Source organism: Coregonus clupeaformis, chromosome 1 (assembly GCF_020615455.1).
Source record: "Coregonus clupeaformis isolate EN_2021a chromosome 1, ASM2061545v1, whole genome shotgun sequence".
Lineage (NCBI taxonomy): Eukaryota > Metazoa > Chordata > Actinopteri > Salmoniformes > Salmonidae > Coregonus > Coregonus clupeaformis.
Window position 1 is genome coordinate 5699715 of NC_059192.1, and position 16516 is coordinate 5716230.

Below are 16516 nucleotides of genomic sequence, written 5' to 3' on the forward strand. Positions count from 1 at the left end.
TATCATTACTGTTAGTATCATTACTGTTAGTGTCATTACTGTTAGTATCATTACGTCATCATCTGTCAGTATCGGTACCGTTTAGGGTGACCACATCATCATCTGTCAGTATCGGCACCGTTAGTATCATCATCTCTGCTTTGTCGCTTCATAGCAGACACTACTGTAGGTTTAGAAGAAGGAATCCTTTGTGTTCCTCTCTCACTTCCTTCATCATGTGTCTTTCAGACGCCACTCAATTATTTAACTACATGAGGCTAAAGGATGGAGGGAGGGAGACAGGAGTGAAGGAGGAGGAGGAGGGGAAGGATGGAGAGACTGAGACAGACAGTTGAGTGAAGGAGGAGGAGGAGGAGGAGGAGGAGGAGGAGGAAGAGGAGGAGGATGGAGAATGAGATAGACAGTTGAGTGAAGGAGGAGGAGGAGGAGGAGGAGGAGGAGGAGGAGGAGGAGGAGGAAGAGGAGGAGGTTGGAGAATGAGACAGACAGTTGAGTGAAGGAGGAGGGGGAGGAGGAGGAGGAGGAGGAGGAGGAGGAGGAGGAGGAGGAGGAGGATAGCATGCTATTCTTATGCTGAAGTTCAAGGTCAGAATACGCATAGAGGGAAAAGTGCATAAAATGGGAATTACGTTCCATTTACGTGCGTTTAACTCGGGTTGGATTTTCCCCCTTTGTGTATAGCTGCACAGACAGATCTGGGACCATTTTAGTCTTTTAGGACATTGTGACATACATTGCTGTCTCCTCCAGGGACCCAAATGAAGTAGTCCAGCCCTGTGAGCATAGAATTACATAGAGAAGGATCTCTGATTTTGAGGGCCTTTTTCCCATTCTAGTAATTATATTTATTGTCAACACTATAGACATCCCTTCCCTTCTGGACTGTCTTCTTTCTGTGGATCATAGAAATAGATTAACTAGAAAGGGCATAACCATACTGAGGGGCTATTTCCCATTCTAGTAATTATATTTCTCTGGTCTGTTTACTCCTCTTTCCCTGCCTGACATCATTGTATTTACCAGATGTTTGCATTAATTATTACTCCCCAGTTCATAACATTTTCATGGACCGGTGCTTCACCACGAACAGAACAGTATCATCACCACATGAATATAACTAGCTAGCTACAACATACTCTGCTAAAACACATAGGGCCAGTTTCACTGACCCAGATTTTGCCTCGTGCTGGATTTAAAAGATGCTCCATGGAGAATCTCCATACAGGGCCAGTTTCCCAGACACAGATTACCCCTATAGTGCTGGACTAAAAAAACATTATCAATGGAGATTGATCAATTGTGCATGCCCAGCTAGCACCTAACGTTCTGAGAACATTATGTTTCTTAGAGCTTGGTGATAGCGTGGTTGTCCTATGGTTATTTTGCATACAACCTGCACATAACGTTCTGAGAACCATATGTTTCTTAGGTGGAAATGTCAGTACTTCAGCATAACGTTTTCCTCATGGTTCTATTCAAAGTCATGTTCTCAGAATGTTCAGAAACAACGTTCTTAAAGTGGGAATTTCAGTACTTCAGCGTAACATTTTCTGCAGGTTTCCTCAAGGTTATATTTAAGAACATTATCATCACTGTTCTCAGAAAATAAAAATAAAAAACACAAGAAAACATTAGTAACGTACAAAGAACGTTCTACGAATGTTATTTAAAAACATATACATTCCATTCTCAGCGTCAACAAAACTCTCTCTAGCCTCCATCTTGTTAAGTGTGTTCAGGTGTGTTGGCCGCGCCAATGAGTTCTTGTTTCCTTTGAAATGGGGTCTGTTTGAATAGACTGAAATTAACAGCATTATATAAGTTAAAAAAAAAAAAAACATGGCCTGCTAGCTCCATCCTGGTGAGAACAGAAGACCATAGGTTGGAAACTCACTGATGCCATGCCACAACACAAAATAAATGTGTTTGCATGATTAATGCCTAAGCAAATAAATGTCCATGTGTCTTAATTGTACTTGGATTTCAAAACAGTTAACCTAAGCTAGCACTGTTACTAACAGTCTTATTGAAACACGTTCTCAGAACGTTAATAAAACCTTCAGATAACCTATAATTTCCGTTCTCGGAGCGTTAAATAAATCTCCCAGGAAAACTTTCAGGGAACAATATTAAAATAATCTCAGAACATCCCTGCAACCAAAAATGTATGTTCCCAGAAAAAGGCAACATTTCTAGTTCCGTTCTCAGCATGTTTAAAAATCGTTACGTTCTACCAGCCAGGACACATATGGCTTCGTTCCCAGAACCAATGGTATACCAAAAAACGTACGTTCCCACAAATTCCAAGGAACCAAATGTGCTAGTTGGGTGGTTTGTTAGTCCAGAATGTGGGTCAGGGAAACCGGCCAATAGAGTAAATGTGGGTTGCAATGGGCTGCAATATTTACTAGCTGTTCAATGTTCATTTGACTTATGATGTAGGGCAGGGGGATTCAACTCTTACCCTACGAGAACCGGAGCCTGCTGGGTTTTTCTGTTCTACCTGATAATTAATTGCACCCACCTGGTGTCCCAGGTCTAAATCAGTCCCTGATTAGTGGGGAACAATGAAAAAGAAAGGGGAACTGGCTTCGAGGTCCAGAGTTGAGTTTGAAGGATATACGGTATACTCATTGACTCCTGAATTAAGGGTTGTGCCTTTAAAATTGACTCTGACTGCAGCCTTCTGCCCATATTCATTCCCAAAATACATCCGTGTGCTGAGCCAAGCATGAGTCACCGTTCTGTTCATTTTAGGGTGAAATATATTGGCCTATGATTGGTTGGCAGGGATGCACTTTGCTCATTTTATTGAATGCAGTTATGCAATGGCATTGTGGATGATTGGACTGCACTCAGGCTGAGCCCGCATCTCAAATGCCACACTATTCTACATTACATTTGATTACAGCCCATAAGGCCCCGGTCAAAAGGAGTGCACTACATAAGGAATAGAGTACCAATCAGAGCCAGTACACTCTGCCAATGGGGCATGCAAGTATGACGGTCTGTCGAGCAGGACTTTATGATGTGTGTGTGTGTGATAACCATTTGGCAGGCGTTCAGATGTGATTCACTATGCTATAGTTACTATAGGAGAGAGCAGCAGTAACTGTTCTGGTTAATGATTTACACTAAACAATACTTGACTCGGATAGTCTAAAAGCATAGCTGTGTCCTGCTGAATTTCAATTGGATTCTCACTAAAGAACACAACAATAATAATCTCTAGCTATCCCAGCTTGACCAACCTTGATAGATGTCCACTATTATCAAAATAAGGTCTTATTGAACGTTTTTTTTTTAAAGATTTTTTTACTGTAGACACTGGGTCATATTTCAACATGGTCTCATTAGAATATGTTAAATATGCTGACATTAAATGCAGTTACATGTCACATTTGCTGATTTTTGGTGGGCTATTAGTCATATTTGAGATGCTTATTTTAACGCAGCAACACTCCCCTTAATTAAATAGTATCCACTTGAGTGACTCATTTTGATTCTCCTCATCATCTTCCTCTCTCCTCTTCCTCTCCTCTCCTCTCCTCTCCTCTCCTCTCCTCTCCTCTCCTCTCCTCTCCTCTCCTCTCCTCTCCTCTCCTCTCCTCTCCTCTCCTCTCCTCTCCTCTCTTCTTCCTCTCTTCTTCCTCTCTCCTCTTCCTCTCTCCTCTCCTCTCTTCTTCCTCTCTCCTCTTCCTCTCCCCTCTTCCTCTCTCCTCTTCCTCTCCTCTCTCCCCTTCCTCTCTCCTCTTCCTCTCTCCTCTTCCTCTCCTTTCTCCTCTTCCTCTCTCCTCTCCTTCCTCTACTCTTCCTCTCTTCTTCCTCTCTTCTTCCTCTCCTCTTCCTCTCCTCTCTCATCTTCCTCTCTTCCTCTCTCCTCTCCCCTCTTCCTCTTCCTCTCCTCTCTCCTCTTCCTCTCTCCTCTGCCCTTCCTCTCTCCTCTTCCTCTCTCCTCTTCCTCTCCTCTCTCCTCTTCCTCTCTCCCCTCCTCTCCTCTTCCTCTCCCCTCTTCCTCTCTCCTCTTCCTCTCCTCTCTCCTCTTCCTCTCCCCTCTTCCTCTCTCCTCTTCCTCTCCTCTTCCTCTCCTCTCTCCTCTTCCTCTCCCCTCTTCCTCTCCTCTCTCCTCTTCCTCTCCTCTCTCCTCTTCCTCTCCCCTCTTCCTCTCTCCTCTTCCTCTCCTCTCTCCTCTTCCTCTCCCCTCTTCCTCTCCTCTCTCCTCTCTCCTCTCTCCTCTCCTCTCTCCTCTTCCTCTCTCCCCTTCCTCTCCTCTTCCTCTCCCCTCTTCCTCTCTCCTCTTCCTCTCCTCTCTCCTCTTCCTCTCCCCTCTTCCTCTCTCCTCTTCCTCTCCTCTCTCCTCTTCCTCTCTCCTCTTCCTCTCCTCTTCCTCTCCTCTCTCCTCTTCCTCTCCCCTCTTCCTCTCCTCTCTCCTCTTCCTCTCTCCTCTTCCTCTCCTCTCTCCTCTTCCTCTCCCCTCTTCCTCTCTCCTCTTCCTCTCCTCTCTCCTCTTCCTCTCCCCTCTTCCTCTCATCTCTCCTCTTCCTCTCTCCTCTTCCTCTCCTCTCTCCTCTTCTCTCCACGTTTTCTCTCTTCTATTATCCTCTCTCTCTCCTCAGTATTTATTTCTGTGAATCTTCTGCAGTATGGTGATGTCATCATTACCAGAGATAGTTCATTAGCAACATAGAAAAGAGACTTCAGCACCCTCTTCACATTCTTATCTTCTCATTATAAAACACTGGCTGTGTCAAATTGCACCCTATTCCCTATATAGTACACTACTTTTGACCAGTAGGGCTGTAATGCACTGCAACGGGAATAGGGTATCATTCGAGACACATCCACTCTTATTCTTCTCCGGAGCGAGTGAGAGGAGAGGCAGAACTGGGGGGTACATCCCAAATGGCACCCTATTCCTTGTATGAAGCACTACCTTTGACCCTGTGTGCACTTTATAGGGAATAGGGTGCCATTTGGGATGCCAGCCTTGGTGCCTTTCTGGCCCTGGGGGCAATTACGATTCTTACAACTGTAGTTAAGCGTTGCTGCTGATTGTGGGGAATCTTTGTGTGCGCTCCAGCAGATTTAAATGGTCAAATAAACTCTAGAGGGGAGAGGAGAGAGGAGAGAGGGGGTGAAGCTGTACAATACAATTATTAATATATGGATATACTGTACAGATTGGACAGTATATAGAAAAACAACAAAAATCATAGGAAATACGATTGCATGAATCACTTTACATTGTGACGAGTACTGAGGATACGAAGAGGCAGGAATCAACAATGTAAAGGTTTACTTAACACTGCGCAAGAGAACGACAAAGAGTGAGTACACGACAAGACACTAACAACCACACACAACACTGAACAGTCCAGGGCTTTATAGGGGTGGTGATGAGATGATGAGGTGCAGGTGCGCTGGAGGTGATTAGGGTGCGTTGGGTTTCCATTCCGGTGTTGCCGAGGTGGTGCGCTCAGACCGGTGGCTCAGTAGACCGGCGAATCAGAGCACCGGGAGGAGACGTGACATACATTCTGCCTCTATCTCGATCTCTATCTAAATGTATTAGTACAGTTAAGCTCTCTCTCTCTCTCTCTCTCTCTCTCTCTCTCTCTCTCTCTCTCTCTCTCTCTCTCTCTCTCTCTCTCTCTCTCTCTCTCTCTCTCTCTCTCTCTCTCTCTCTCTCTCTCTCGCTCTCTCTCTCTCTCTCTCAATACATATTCAATTCAAGGGGCTTTATTAGCATGGGAAACATATGTTTACATTGCCAAAGCAAGTAAAATGGATAAACAAAGTGAAATAAACAATAAAAAACAGAGTAAACTTTACACTCACAAATGTTCCAAAAGAATAAAGACATTTCAAATGTCAAATTATGTGCAAATAGTTAAAGTACAAAAGGGAAAAATAAATATGGGTTGTATTTACAATGGTGTTTGTTCTTCACTGGTTGCCCTTTTCTTGTGGCAACAGGTCACACATCTTGCTGCTGTGATGGCACACTGTGGTATTTCACTCAATAGATATGGGAGTTTATCAAAATTGGATTCGTTTTCAAATTAAAAATAATATTTGTCTCTAATATGGTTATACATTTGGCAGGAGGTTAGGAAGTGCAGCTCCGTTTCCATCTAATTTTGTGGGCAGTGTGCACATAGCTTGTCTTCTCTTGAGAGTCAGGTCTGCCTACGGCGACCTTTCTCAATAGCAAGGCTATGCTCACTGAGTCTGTACATAGTCAAAGCTTTCCTTAAGTTTGGGTCAGTCACAGTGGTCAGGTATTCTGCCGCTGTGTACTCTCTATTTAGGGACAAATAGCGTTTAGGGACAAATAGGGGACTCTTCTCCAGGTTCATCTCTCTGTAGGTGATGGCTTTGTTAGGTGGTTGTATAATTGAACTGCTCTGCATGCATTATTTGGTGTTTTACGTTGTACACAGAGGATATTTTTTGCTGAATTCTGCATGCAGAGTCTCAGTTTGGTGTTTGTCCCATTTTGTGAATCTCTCTCTCTCTCTCTCTCTCTCCCTCCCCCCTCTCTCTCTCCCCCTCTCTCTCTCTCCCTCCCTCTCTCTCTCTCTCTCTCTCTCCCTTTCTCTCTCTCTCTCTCTCTCTCCCTCCCCCTCTCTCTCTCCCTCCCTCCCCTCTCTCTCTCTCTCTCTCTCTCTCTCTCTCTCTCTCTCTCTCTCTCTCTCTCTCTCTCTCTCTCTCTCTCTCTCTCTCTCTCTCTCTCTCTCCTCAGATTCGCATGACAAGAAATACGGGCGTAGCCCATTGTCATCCGAATGATAGGCATACAATCTCTCTGTTTATATACGGCTTTGCAAGCTAATTCCATCCAACAGTTGCCAACCATTATTGAGGGTCACTCCCAACAACAATAGTATCATCTTTCAACCCAGTCATCTTGCACCCTAATAAGGATATTGCATCACGTACTCATTCTAAGATGAACACAAGTGGCCCCCAAGCTATCTTGGCACGCAGACCTTCTGGCACCCACCAGTGACAGAAATACTTACATGTCCTCATCCCCCCAATCCCATGCCGCTTATGAGATCAAAGACATTAACAAATACTGTATAAAAAGACGTCATATCAGTGAGCGGACCCCAGACCTCACAACCACAAAGGGCAATGGGTTCTATAACTGATTCAAGTATTTTTAGCCAGATCCTAATTGGTATGTACAATTTTATGTTCCTTTTGATGGCATAGAAGGCCCTTCTTGCCTTGTCTCTCAGATCGTTCACAGCTTTGTGGAAGATACCTGTGGCGCTAATGTTTAGGCCGAGATATGTATAATTTTTTGTGTGCTCTAGGGCAACGGTGTCTAGATGTAATTTGTATTTGTGATCCTGGCAACTGGACCTTTTTTGGAACACCATTATTTTTGTCTTGCTGAGATTTAATGTCAGGGCCCAGGTCTGACAGAATCTGTGCAGAAGATCTAGGTGCTGCTGTAGGCCCTCCTTGGTTGGTAACAGAAGCACCAGATCATCAGCAAACAGTAGACATCAGATTCTAGTAGGGTGAGGCCGGGTGCTGCAGACTGTTCTAGTGCCCTCGCCAGTTCATTGATATATATGTTGAAGAGGGTGGGGCTTAAACTGCATCCCTGTCTCACCCCACGGCCCTGTGGAAAGAAATTTGTGTTTTTTTTTTGCCAATTTTAACCGCACACTTGTTGTTTGTGTACATGGATTTTATAATGTTGTATGTTTTTCCCCCAACCCCACTTTCCATCAATTTGTATAACAGACCCTCATGCCAAATTGAGTCAAAAGCTTTTCTGAAATCAACAAAGCATGAGAAGACATTGCCTTTGTTTTGGTTTGTTTGTTTGTCAATTAGGGTGAGCAGGATGAATACGTGGTCTGTCTTACGGTAATTTGGTAAAAAGCCTATTTGACATTTGCTCAGTAAATTTTTTTTAACTGAGGAAATGTACAAGTCTGCTGTTAATGATAATGCAGAGGATTTTCCCAAGGTTGTTGTTGACGCATATCCCACGATAGTTATTGGGGTCAAATTTGTCTCCACTTTTGTGGATTGGGGTGATCAGTCCTTGGTTACAAATATTGGGGAAGATGCCAGAGCTGAGGATGATGTTAAAGAGTTTAAGTATAGCCAATTGGAATTTGTGGTCTGTATATTTTATCATTTCATTGAGGATACCATCAACACCACAGGCCTTTTTGGGTTGGAGGGTTTGTATTTTGTCCTGTAGTTCATTCAATGTAATTGGAGAATCCAGTGGGTTCTGGTAGTTTTAATAGTTGATTCTGAGATTTATATTTGGTCATGTATATATGTTTTTGCTGTTTGTTCTTTGTTATAGGGCCAAAAAGATTGGAGAAGTGGTTTATCCACACATCTCCGTTTTGGATAGATAGCTGTTCGTGTTGTTGTTTGTTTAGTGTTTTCCAATTTTCCCAGAAGTGGTTAGAGTCTATGGATTCTTCAATTACATTGAGCTGATTTCTGACGTGCTGTTCCTTCTTTTTCCGTAGTGTATTTCTGTATTGTTTTAGTGATTCACCATAGTGAAGGCGTAAGATCAAGTTTTCTGGGTCTCTCTCTCTCTCGCTCTCTCTCACTCACTCCTCACTCACTCACTCCTATTCTCTCTTTCAACAGTATGTTCTGGCTGTTGGCAGTTCTGTGTTCCATGCCATGTTTTATGGAGAGCTGGCGGAAAACAAGGATGAAATCCAAATTCCGGACGTGGAGCCTGCAGCGTTCCTGGCCATGTTGAAGTAAGTAAGGATTCTACTCCGCTTTCACCTCCCTCTTCCTCTCTCCTCTCCGCTTTCACCTTCCTCTTCCTCTCTCCTCTCCGCTTTCACCTCTCTCTCTCTCTCTCTCTCTCTCTCTCTCTCTCTCTCTCTCTCTCTCTCTCTCTCTCTCTCTCTCTCTCTCTCTCTCTCTCTCTCTCTCTCTCTCTCTCTCTCTCTCTCTGTCTCTCTCTCTGTCTCTCTCTCTCCCTCTTCTCTCTCTCTCTCTCTCTCTCTCTCTCTCTCTCTCTCTCTCTCTCTCTCTCTCTCTCTCTCTCCTGTGTGAGTCGTGTTGTTCCTGCCCCTGTGTGGGTACTGTAGTGGTATATAAGCTCAGTGTCTGACTTCCAAATGGTACCCTATTCCCTATATAATGCACTGCTTTTGACCAGGGTCCATAGGGTATTGGGTGTTGACCAGGGTGTTGAGTATTTCCCTATGTAGGAAATAGGGTGCCATTTGGGAAGCATAAGTGTGTAGGAGTACACCAGCTGCTGTGTTACTGTAAAATGGATTAAACTCCTGCCTCCAGCACTATATCTCTTCACTGTAGTTAATATCTATTTTTACCTTTCACATATTCCCAGTCCTCAAACCAGCATCGAAAACACATTGCTGTTGTGCTTACAAGATACATCTGAAACATGAAAACAAACGGTGTCCTCGAGGCTGCCTGCTTAAAACATCCAACGCTGTTTGCTCCCCATATGGCATCCTGTTCCCTATGTAGTGCACTACTTTTGACCAGGGTCCAATAGGGACGCAGACGTTGTCATGTGTTTGACCCTCAGCTGAGCCTGTGTTGTCCTCTCATGAATATGAATTTGACCCAAGCAGATATAATTAATCTGTACTGTCATGTACTGTAGAAACCTCAGTACTGCTGCTGCACTCTACCTAATACATACTGTCATCAGCTGGTGACAAGGACACAGACCTTATACAGTGCATTCGGAAAGTATTCAGACCCCTTGACATTTTCAAAATGTTGCTACTTTACAGCCTTATTTTAAAATGGATTTTTTTTTTAAATGTATCATCAATCCACACACAATACCCCATAATGACAAAGCAAAAAAACTGGTTTTTAGAATTGTTTACACATTATATATATATATATTTTTTAAATATTGCATTTACATTTAGCCTTTTAAAATGATAAACTTGGATTAGCAAACACAACGTGCCATTGGAACACAGGACAGATGGTTGCTGATAATGGGCCTCTGTACGCCTATGTAGATATTCCATTAAAAATCAGCCATTTACAACATTAACAATGTCTACACTGTATTTCTGATCAATTTGATTACATTTTAATGGACAAAAAAATTGCTTTTCTTTCAAAAACAAGGACATTTCTAAGTGACCCCAAACTTTTGAACGGTAGTGTATGTAAATAAGGTATTTCAGTTTTTTTTATTTTAAATACATTTGCAAAAATTTCTAAAAACCTGTTTTCACTTTGTCATTATGGGGTATTGTGTGTAGATTGATGAGGAGAAAAAATATATTATGAAATATATAAAAAATATATTGATGTATCCTCTCCTGTAGTCAAAGGAGTGTTTGATTTGTTTTTAAATGCGTTGTTGTGCACTGAAGTTTTGGTTAAAGTACTCCCCCGATTTCATACCAGGAGCATGCACAAGCAACATTTTTTTTATTTAATCAATTTTAGAATAAGGCTGTAATGTAACAAAATGGGGGATAAAGTCAAGGGGTCTGAATACTTTCCGAATGCACTGTATGTATATATATATATATATATATATATATATATATATATACTGTCCTTAGTGTTAATATTTTTTTATTGATAACCACATACCTGTCGACTAAACCAACCCCTCTACCTGTCCCCAGGTACATCTACTGTGATGAGATAGACCTGAGCGCTGACACGGTGCTGGCCACGCTCTACGCTGCTAAGAAGTACATCGTGCCTCACCTGGCCAGAGCCTGTGTTAACTACCTGGAGACTAGCCTTTCAGCCAAGAACGCCTGCGTCCTGCTGTCACAGAGCTGTCTGTTTGAAGAGCCGGAACTCACACAACGCTGCTGGGAGGTGAGTATAATAATAATAATAATATTATTAATAAGCCATTTACCAGACAAACTATCTGTTGATAAGCAACTGCTTGCTAAGGGTTAGGGTTAGGTTTAGAATAAGGGTTAAATTTAGGGTTTAGAGCTAGGGTTAGGATTAGGATTAGTAGATAGTTAGTTGAAATTGTATTGATAGTCCGTAGTAGATAGTCTGTTACCGAAAATGTTTCTAGCTTTTACCTCTCCATAGGAAATGATTGATAAGGACATTTGTGATAATTCCCAATATATTTTGCAGTGGCATAGTCAATACACTAAACCTTGAGTCGAGTCCAAACTCCTTAGCATTCGAGTCCAAGTCCAAGTCTAAGTCCTTTATACTTGAGTCCAAGTCCAATCACGAGTCATTTGGTAGCGCTAAAAGCTGACACTTGACCCTTTTAGTTATGGCTAAAACACTCTCCGTATAGAAAATTCAATTAAATCATTACAGACTTTTTATATTACGCTGTCCATCGCCATCCCACCAGGTGATTGACGCCCAGGCAGAGCTGGCCCTGCGGTCAGAGGGTTTCACTGACATCGACTCCCAGACACTGAAGAGCATCCTGCAGAGAGAGACCCTTAACGCCAAGGAGGAGGTGGTGTTTGAGGCAGCTCTGAGTTGGGCCGAGGCAGAATGTCAGAGACAGGACATAACCACCTCCTTAGACAACAAGAGAAAGGTATTACTGATGGTAACTTTTGGGTGAAATTTATCAGTGGAGTAAAGTACAAATACTTTTACTGTCCTTAAGTAGTTTTGGGGATATCTGTACTTGACTCAAGTATTTATAGTTTTTGTAAATTTGTACTTATACTTCGCCACATTCCTAGAAGAAATATGTACTTTGTACTCCCTTACATTTGTCCTGACACACTAAAATACTTGTTACATTGGAATGTTCTTGTAGGAAAGCAACATTTATATAGTTCCTGGCTTTGTATTCTGTTTTCAATTCAAGGTTCTGGGCAAGGCCATGTTCCTGATCCGCATCCCCACCATGGCATTGGACGATTTCGCCAATGGTGCCGCCCAGTCGGGCGTCCTGACCCTGAACGAGACCAACGACATCTTCCTGTGGTACACCGCTGCCAAGAAACCGGACCTCCAGTTCGCCAGCCAGCCACGGAAGGGGTTATCTCCGCAACGCTGCCACCGGTTCCAATCCTGCGCCTACCGCAGCAACCAGTGGCGTTACCGGGGGCGCTGCGACAGCATCCAGTTCGCCGTGGACAAACGGGTCTTCATCGCCGGGTTCGGCCTCTACGGCTCCAGCTGCGGATCGGCGGAGTACTCGGCCAAGATCGAGCTCAAGCGCCAGGGCCTTCTCCTCGGACAGAACCTGAGTAAATACTTCTCCGACGGTTCTAGCAACACGTTCCCTGTGTGGTTTGAGTATCCCGTTCAGATAGAAGCGGATACGTTCTACACGGTCAGCGTGGTGCTGGATGGGAACGAGTTGAGTTACTTTGGACAGGAGGGAATGACCGAGGTGCAGTGTGGGAAGGTGACCTTCCAGTTCCAGTGTTCGTCAGACAGTACCAACGGGACCGGAGTACAGGGGGGACAGATACCTGAACTCATCTTCTACGCCTAAATGAACACAATGAAATGGACCGTACCATTACGGTTAGGATTAGGGTAGGGGAAACTGATCCTACATATGTACCTAGAGGGAACGTCATCCCGGAGTGACTTTGATGCCCATGGAGATGTGCTTGTTTTAATCGGACTAATTACTGACTTTGGTTTGATGGGCGAAACATGTCCATCATGTGAGTTCTGATTGATCTAGATGGTACTTCCTTTGCAAGTGTCATGATTAGTGATGTGATATGATCCCATTGCTGACTTTGACGGATAATTTCTCTGCTCGTTCTATAAATATTATTCGTTTTTCTCTCTTTCTTTATGTGTGGGATTTTGGAGTTTGACAACTCGTGATTGAGGATTCCCAGCAAACAGGGGACATCCTGAGGACATTTCCATTAGGTCTCTTAAGGATTTCGGCGCAATGTTATCCCACTGACGCTCTGAGAACGTTCTAAGAACATCGCATGATGGTCCCAATGTAACGTTCACTGGGGGACCTTTTTCTAGTTCCCTGTATGTTCCCAAGACATCACCTAGGACCATGTCAGGACCTTTTTAGAACGTTCTCAGGATATTCATTTTACTAGTCCTTAGGAAGTCGCGTGATTGTCCCAAGGGAACGTTCTCTGGGGGACCTTTTTATTGTTCCCGGTTTCCTGGGACGTTGTGTCATGTTTTTTATTTGTCACGTGATGGATTGACATGGTCGTCATGATCACTTAGTACTGACTTTTCAACATGACCCCACCCGGGATTTGAACTCACAACCTCTGGATTTGCAGTATGCTCGATGTTTCTGCTCTGCCAAGAAGTCTGTAGAATGTTCCAGTCCCTTACACAATCGTTACCTATAATACATATTCTCTGCACTTGTGCCAACAGCAACTATTTTAGCTATCAGTTAATCCGATTATTCTCTTATCATTGATTTCATTGACTTATTTCAGCAATTTGAGGGTTTTTGTTAGATTTTTTTTTCTTATTTGATAGTTGTCTGATGTTGATGAGGCATATTACTCTGTTTTAATGTTACTATTTAATCTCTATTATCAATATAATACTTTTTCTTCAGTGTTTTTATTTTTTTATGGAGCTGAGATTTACAGGGTGTAATCAGTCATTGACACAGACATGGTGGCGTAGCAGCAGGAAGATTGGAATGAAGTGAACCAAGAGGTTGTGAGTTCAAATTCCAGGTGAGGACATGTTGAATAATAATTTCTGTATGAATAAACATACACAATGTAATCATCTATGTCAAAGTGTGTCACATATGTAAATTGAAACACTGTATGTTAAAAGCACCTTTTTGTGTGGGTGTCCCTAACATTGCTAAAATACTAATAGTTGTAAATGGATCAGCTGATCACCAATCTGGACTTGGCAACAGCAACAAGGGGTGATGTGTAATGGGGGACCGTTTCTTTCCGACCATCATGAACAAGCCGGGTACTAGACAAAAAACTTACAAGGGACCATAAAACAACGTCCCATGAATGTCCTAAAAATGTCCTCAGGAACGTGACCAACTGGGAACTAGACAAAACCTCCAGGGGACCATGACACAACGTCCTGACCACTTTAGGGGACCATTTCAAGGCGTCCTGAGGACGTCCTAAGAACTTATTTTTGTTTGCAGGTTTACTTTTGGTACTGTGGGATGGTCACCCAGCTAACAAAATTACGTTCCAGGACGTGACCACAAAGTTATTTTAGTCCCCACATAAGTCATGATAACGTTATTGTGAAACTTACAGACAATGTTCCAAAAATGTCTATCATTCCGATTTTAACGTTATATGAAGACAAAAACCATAGCTCTAAATGTGACGTTATGAAATGTTCCTAGGATATCTCCAAAATAACATGATATTCAGAACCTTTCATGGACTACCAAGGAACGTTTTTAATGTTCCCATGATGTCCGTATTGCGACCTGATATTTATAACCTCTATAATACTTATTAGAAACGTTATGAATGTGCCTATAAGTGTCCCAAACGGGCTATGACATTCAGTACCTCTGGAACACTTAAGGGGAACGTTACAAATGTCTCAGTTACGTTCCTTGTTAGCTGGGCAGCACTTTGTGCCGTGAGTTCTTCACCTCAAACAGACTCCTTAACCTCAAATAACTTAACAGCAGACATCTCACTGATTGAATGAACTGGAAAGGATCATCATTGGATTATATATAATGAATTCCGATTAAAAAGGAATTGATTCCTTGTGAAGGAGTCGATTCCAATTTCTCACCACTGTTAGGAAATCGGGAATCAATTCTTTCTTTAATCAACTCCCAGCCCTAATGTTTGTATACACTGTATATAGTGTAATATATACTTCTGAAGGTATCTTATGACTAATAGATGTTACTTATTTTGATGCTTGCACAGAATGCACAGAATATATACAGAACAGCAATACTTCACTGCCTATTATATTCTACGAATTGATTGATTGATTGATTGATTGATTCTTCACTCTATTTTATCCAATGAATTGCACTTCACAACCCCCCCCACCCCCACCCCCCTCCACATAAATATTTTAGAACTGGTGACAATTAAGAGACAATGTTGATATTTATCACCAAACACTTACTCCCCATGGTTACCGGTATGTCAAAACACTGGATTTGTGAAAAAAATGTGCCATTAGAGTGACATAAAGTATAACTACAATAATAATAATAATATGCCATTTAGCAGACGCTTTTATCCAAAGCGACTTACAGTCATGCGTGCATACATTTTTTTTGTGTATGGGTGGTCCCGGGGATCGAACCCACTACCTTGGCGTTACAAGCGCCGTGCTCTACCAGCTGAGCTACAGAGGACCACACAATGGTTCAATGTCACTATTTTGACATATTCTCAATGTGCTATATTAAACACAGCAGGACGAACAGGGAAATACTTACTACTGTAAAAATTGTTGTTTGTTGATGATTATGTTATTTTGTTTACTTTTGATATGAGGCAGCCTTTTATTTTGCTACCGTGACTGTTTACTGATCCACTAACTGCTACAGATTCACCTTACTGTGACTGTTTACTGTCCACTAACTGCTACAGATTCACCTTACTGTGACTGTTTACTGTCCAGTAACTGCTACAGATTCACCTTACTGTGACTGTTTACTGTCCACTAACTGCTACAGATTCACCTTACTGTGACTGTTTACTGTCCACTAACTGCTAGAGATTCACCTTACTGTGACTGTTTACCGTCCACTAACTGCTACAGATTCACCTTACTGTGACTGTTTACTGTCCACTAACTGCTACAGATTCACCTTACTGTGACTGTTTACCGTCCACTAACTGCTACAGATTCACCTTACTCTGACTGTTTACTGTCCACTAACTGCTACAGATTCACCTTACTGTGACTGTTTACTGTCCAGTAACTGTTACAGATTCACCTTACTGTGACTGTTTACTGTCCAGTAACTGCTACAGATTCACCTTACTGTGACTGTTTACTGTCCACTAACTGCTACAGATTCACCTTACTGTGACTGTTTACTGTCCACTAACTGCTACAGATTCACCTTACTGTGACTGTTTACTGTCCACTAACTGCTACAGATTCACCTTACTGTGACTGTTTACTGTCCACTAACTGCTACAGATTCACCTTACTGTGACTGTTTACTGTCCACTAACTGCTACAGATTCACCTTACTGTGACTGTTTACTGTCCACTAACTGCTACAGATTCACCTTACTGTGACTGTTTACTGTCCACTACAGATTCACCTTACTGTGACTGTTTACTGTCCACTACAGATTCACCTTACTGTGACTGTTTACTGTCCACTAACTGCTACAGATTCACCTTACTGTGACTGTTTACTGTCCACTACAGATTCACCTTACTGTGACTGTTTACTGTCCACTACAGATTCACCTTACTGTGACTGTTTACTGTCCACTAACTGCTACAGATTCACCTTACTGTGACTGATTACTGTCCACTACAGATTCACCTTACTGTGACTGTTTACTCTCCACTACAGATTCACCTTACTGTGACTGTTTACTGT

The 16516-nt window shown here is 42.5% G+C and overlaps 1 protein-coding gene across 1 annotated transcript in view; it reads left to right on the top strand.

Moving 5' to 3' along the window:
• The window catches only part of LOC121581537 (BTB/POZ domain-containing protein 3), a 21199-nt gene extending 6392 nt beyond the window's left edge, over positions 1–14807 (top strand). The window contains exons 3-6 of the mRNA XM_041897067.2: positions 8644–8762; positions 10647–10848; positions 11360–11554; positions 11834–14807. Of these exons, the coding sequence (XP_041753001.1) occupies positions 8644–8762; positions 10647–10848; positions 11360–11554; positions 11834–12469 (1152 nt within the window). The 3' untranslated portion in view covers positions 12470–14807. The remainder of the gene's footprint in view (positions 1–8643; positions 8763–10646; positions 10849–11359; positions 11555–11833) is intronic.
• The last annotated feature ends 1709 nt before the right edge of the window (positions 14808–16516 follow it).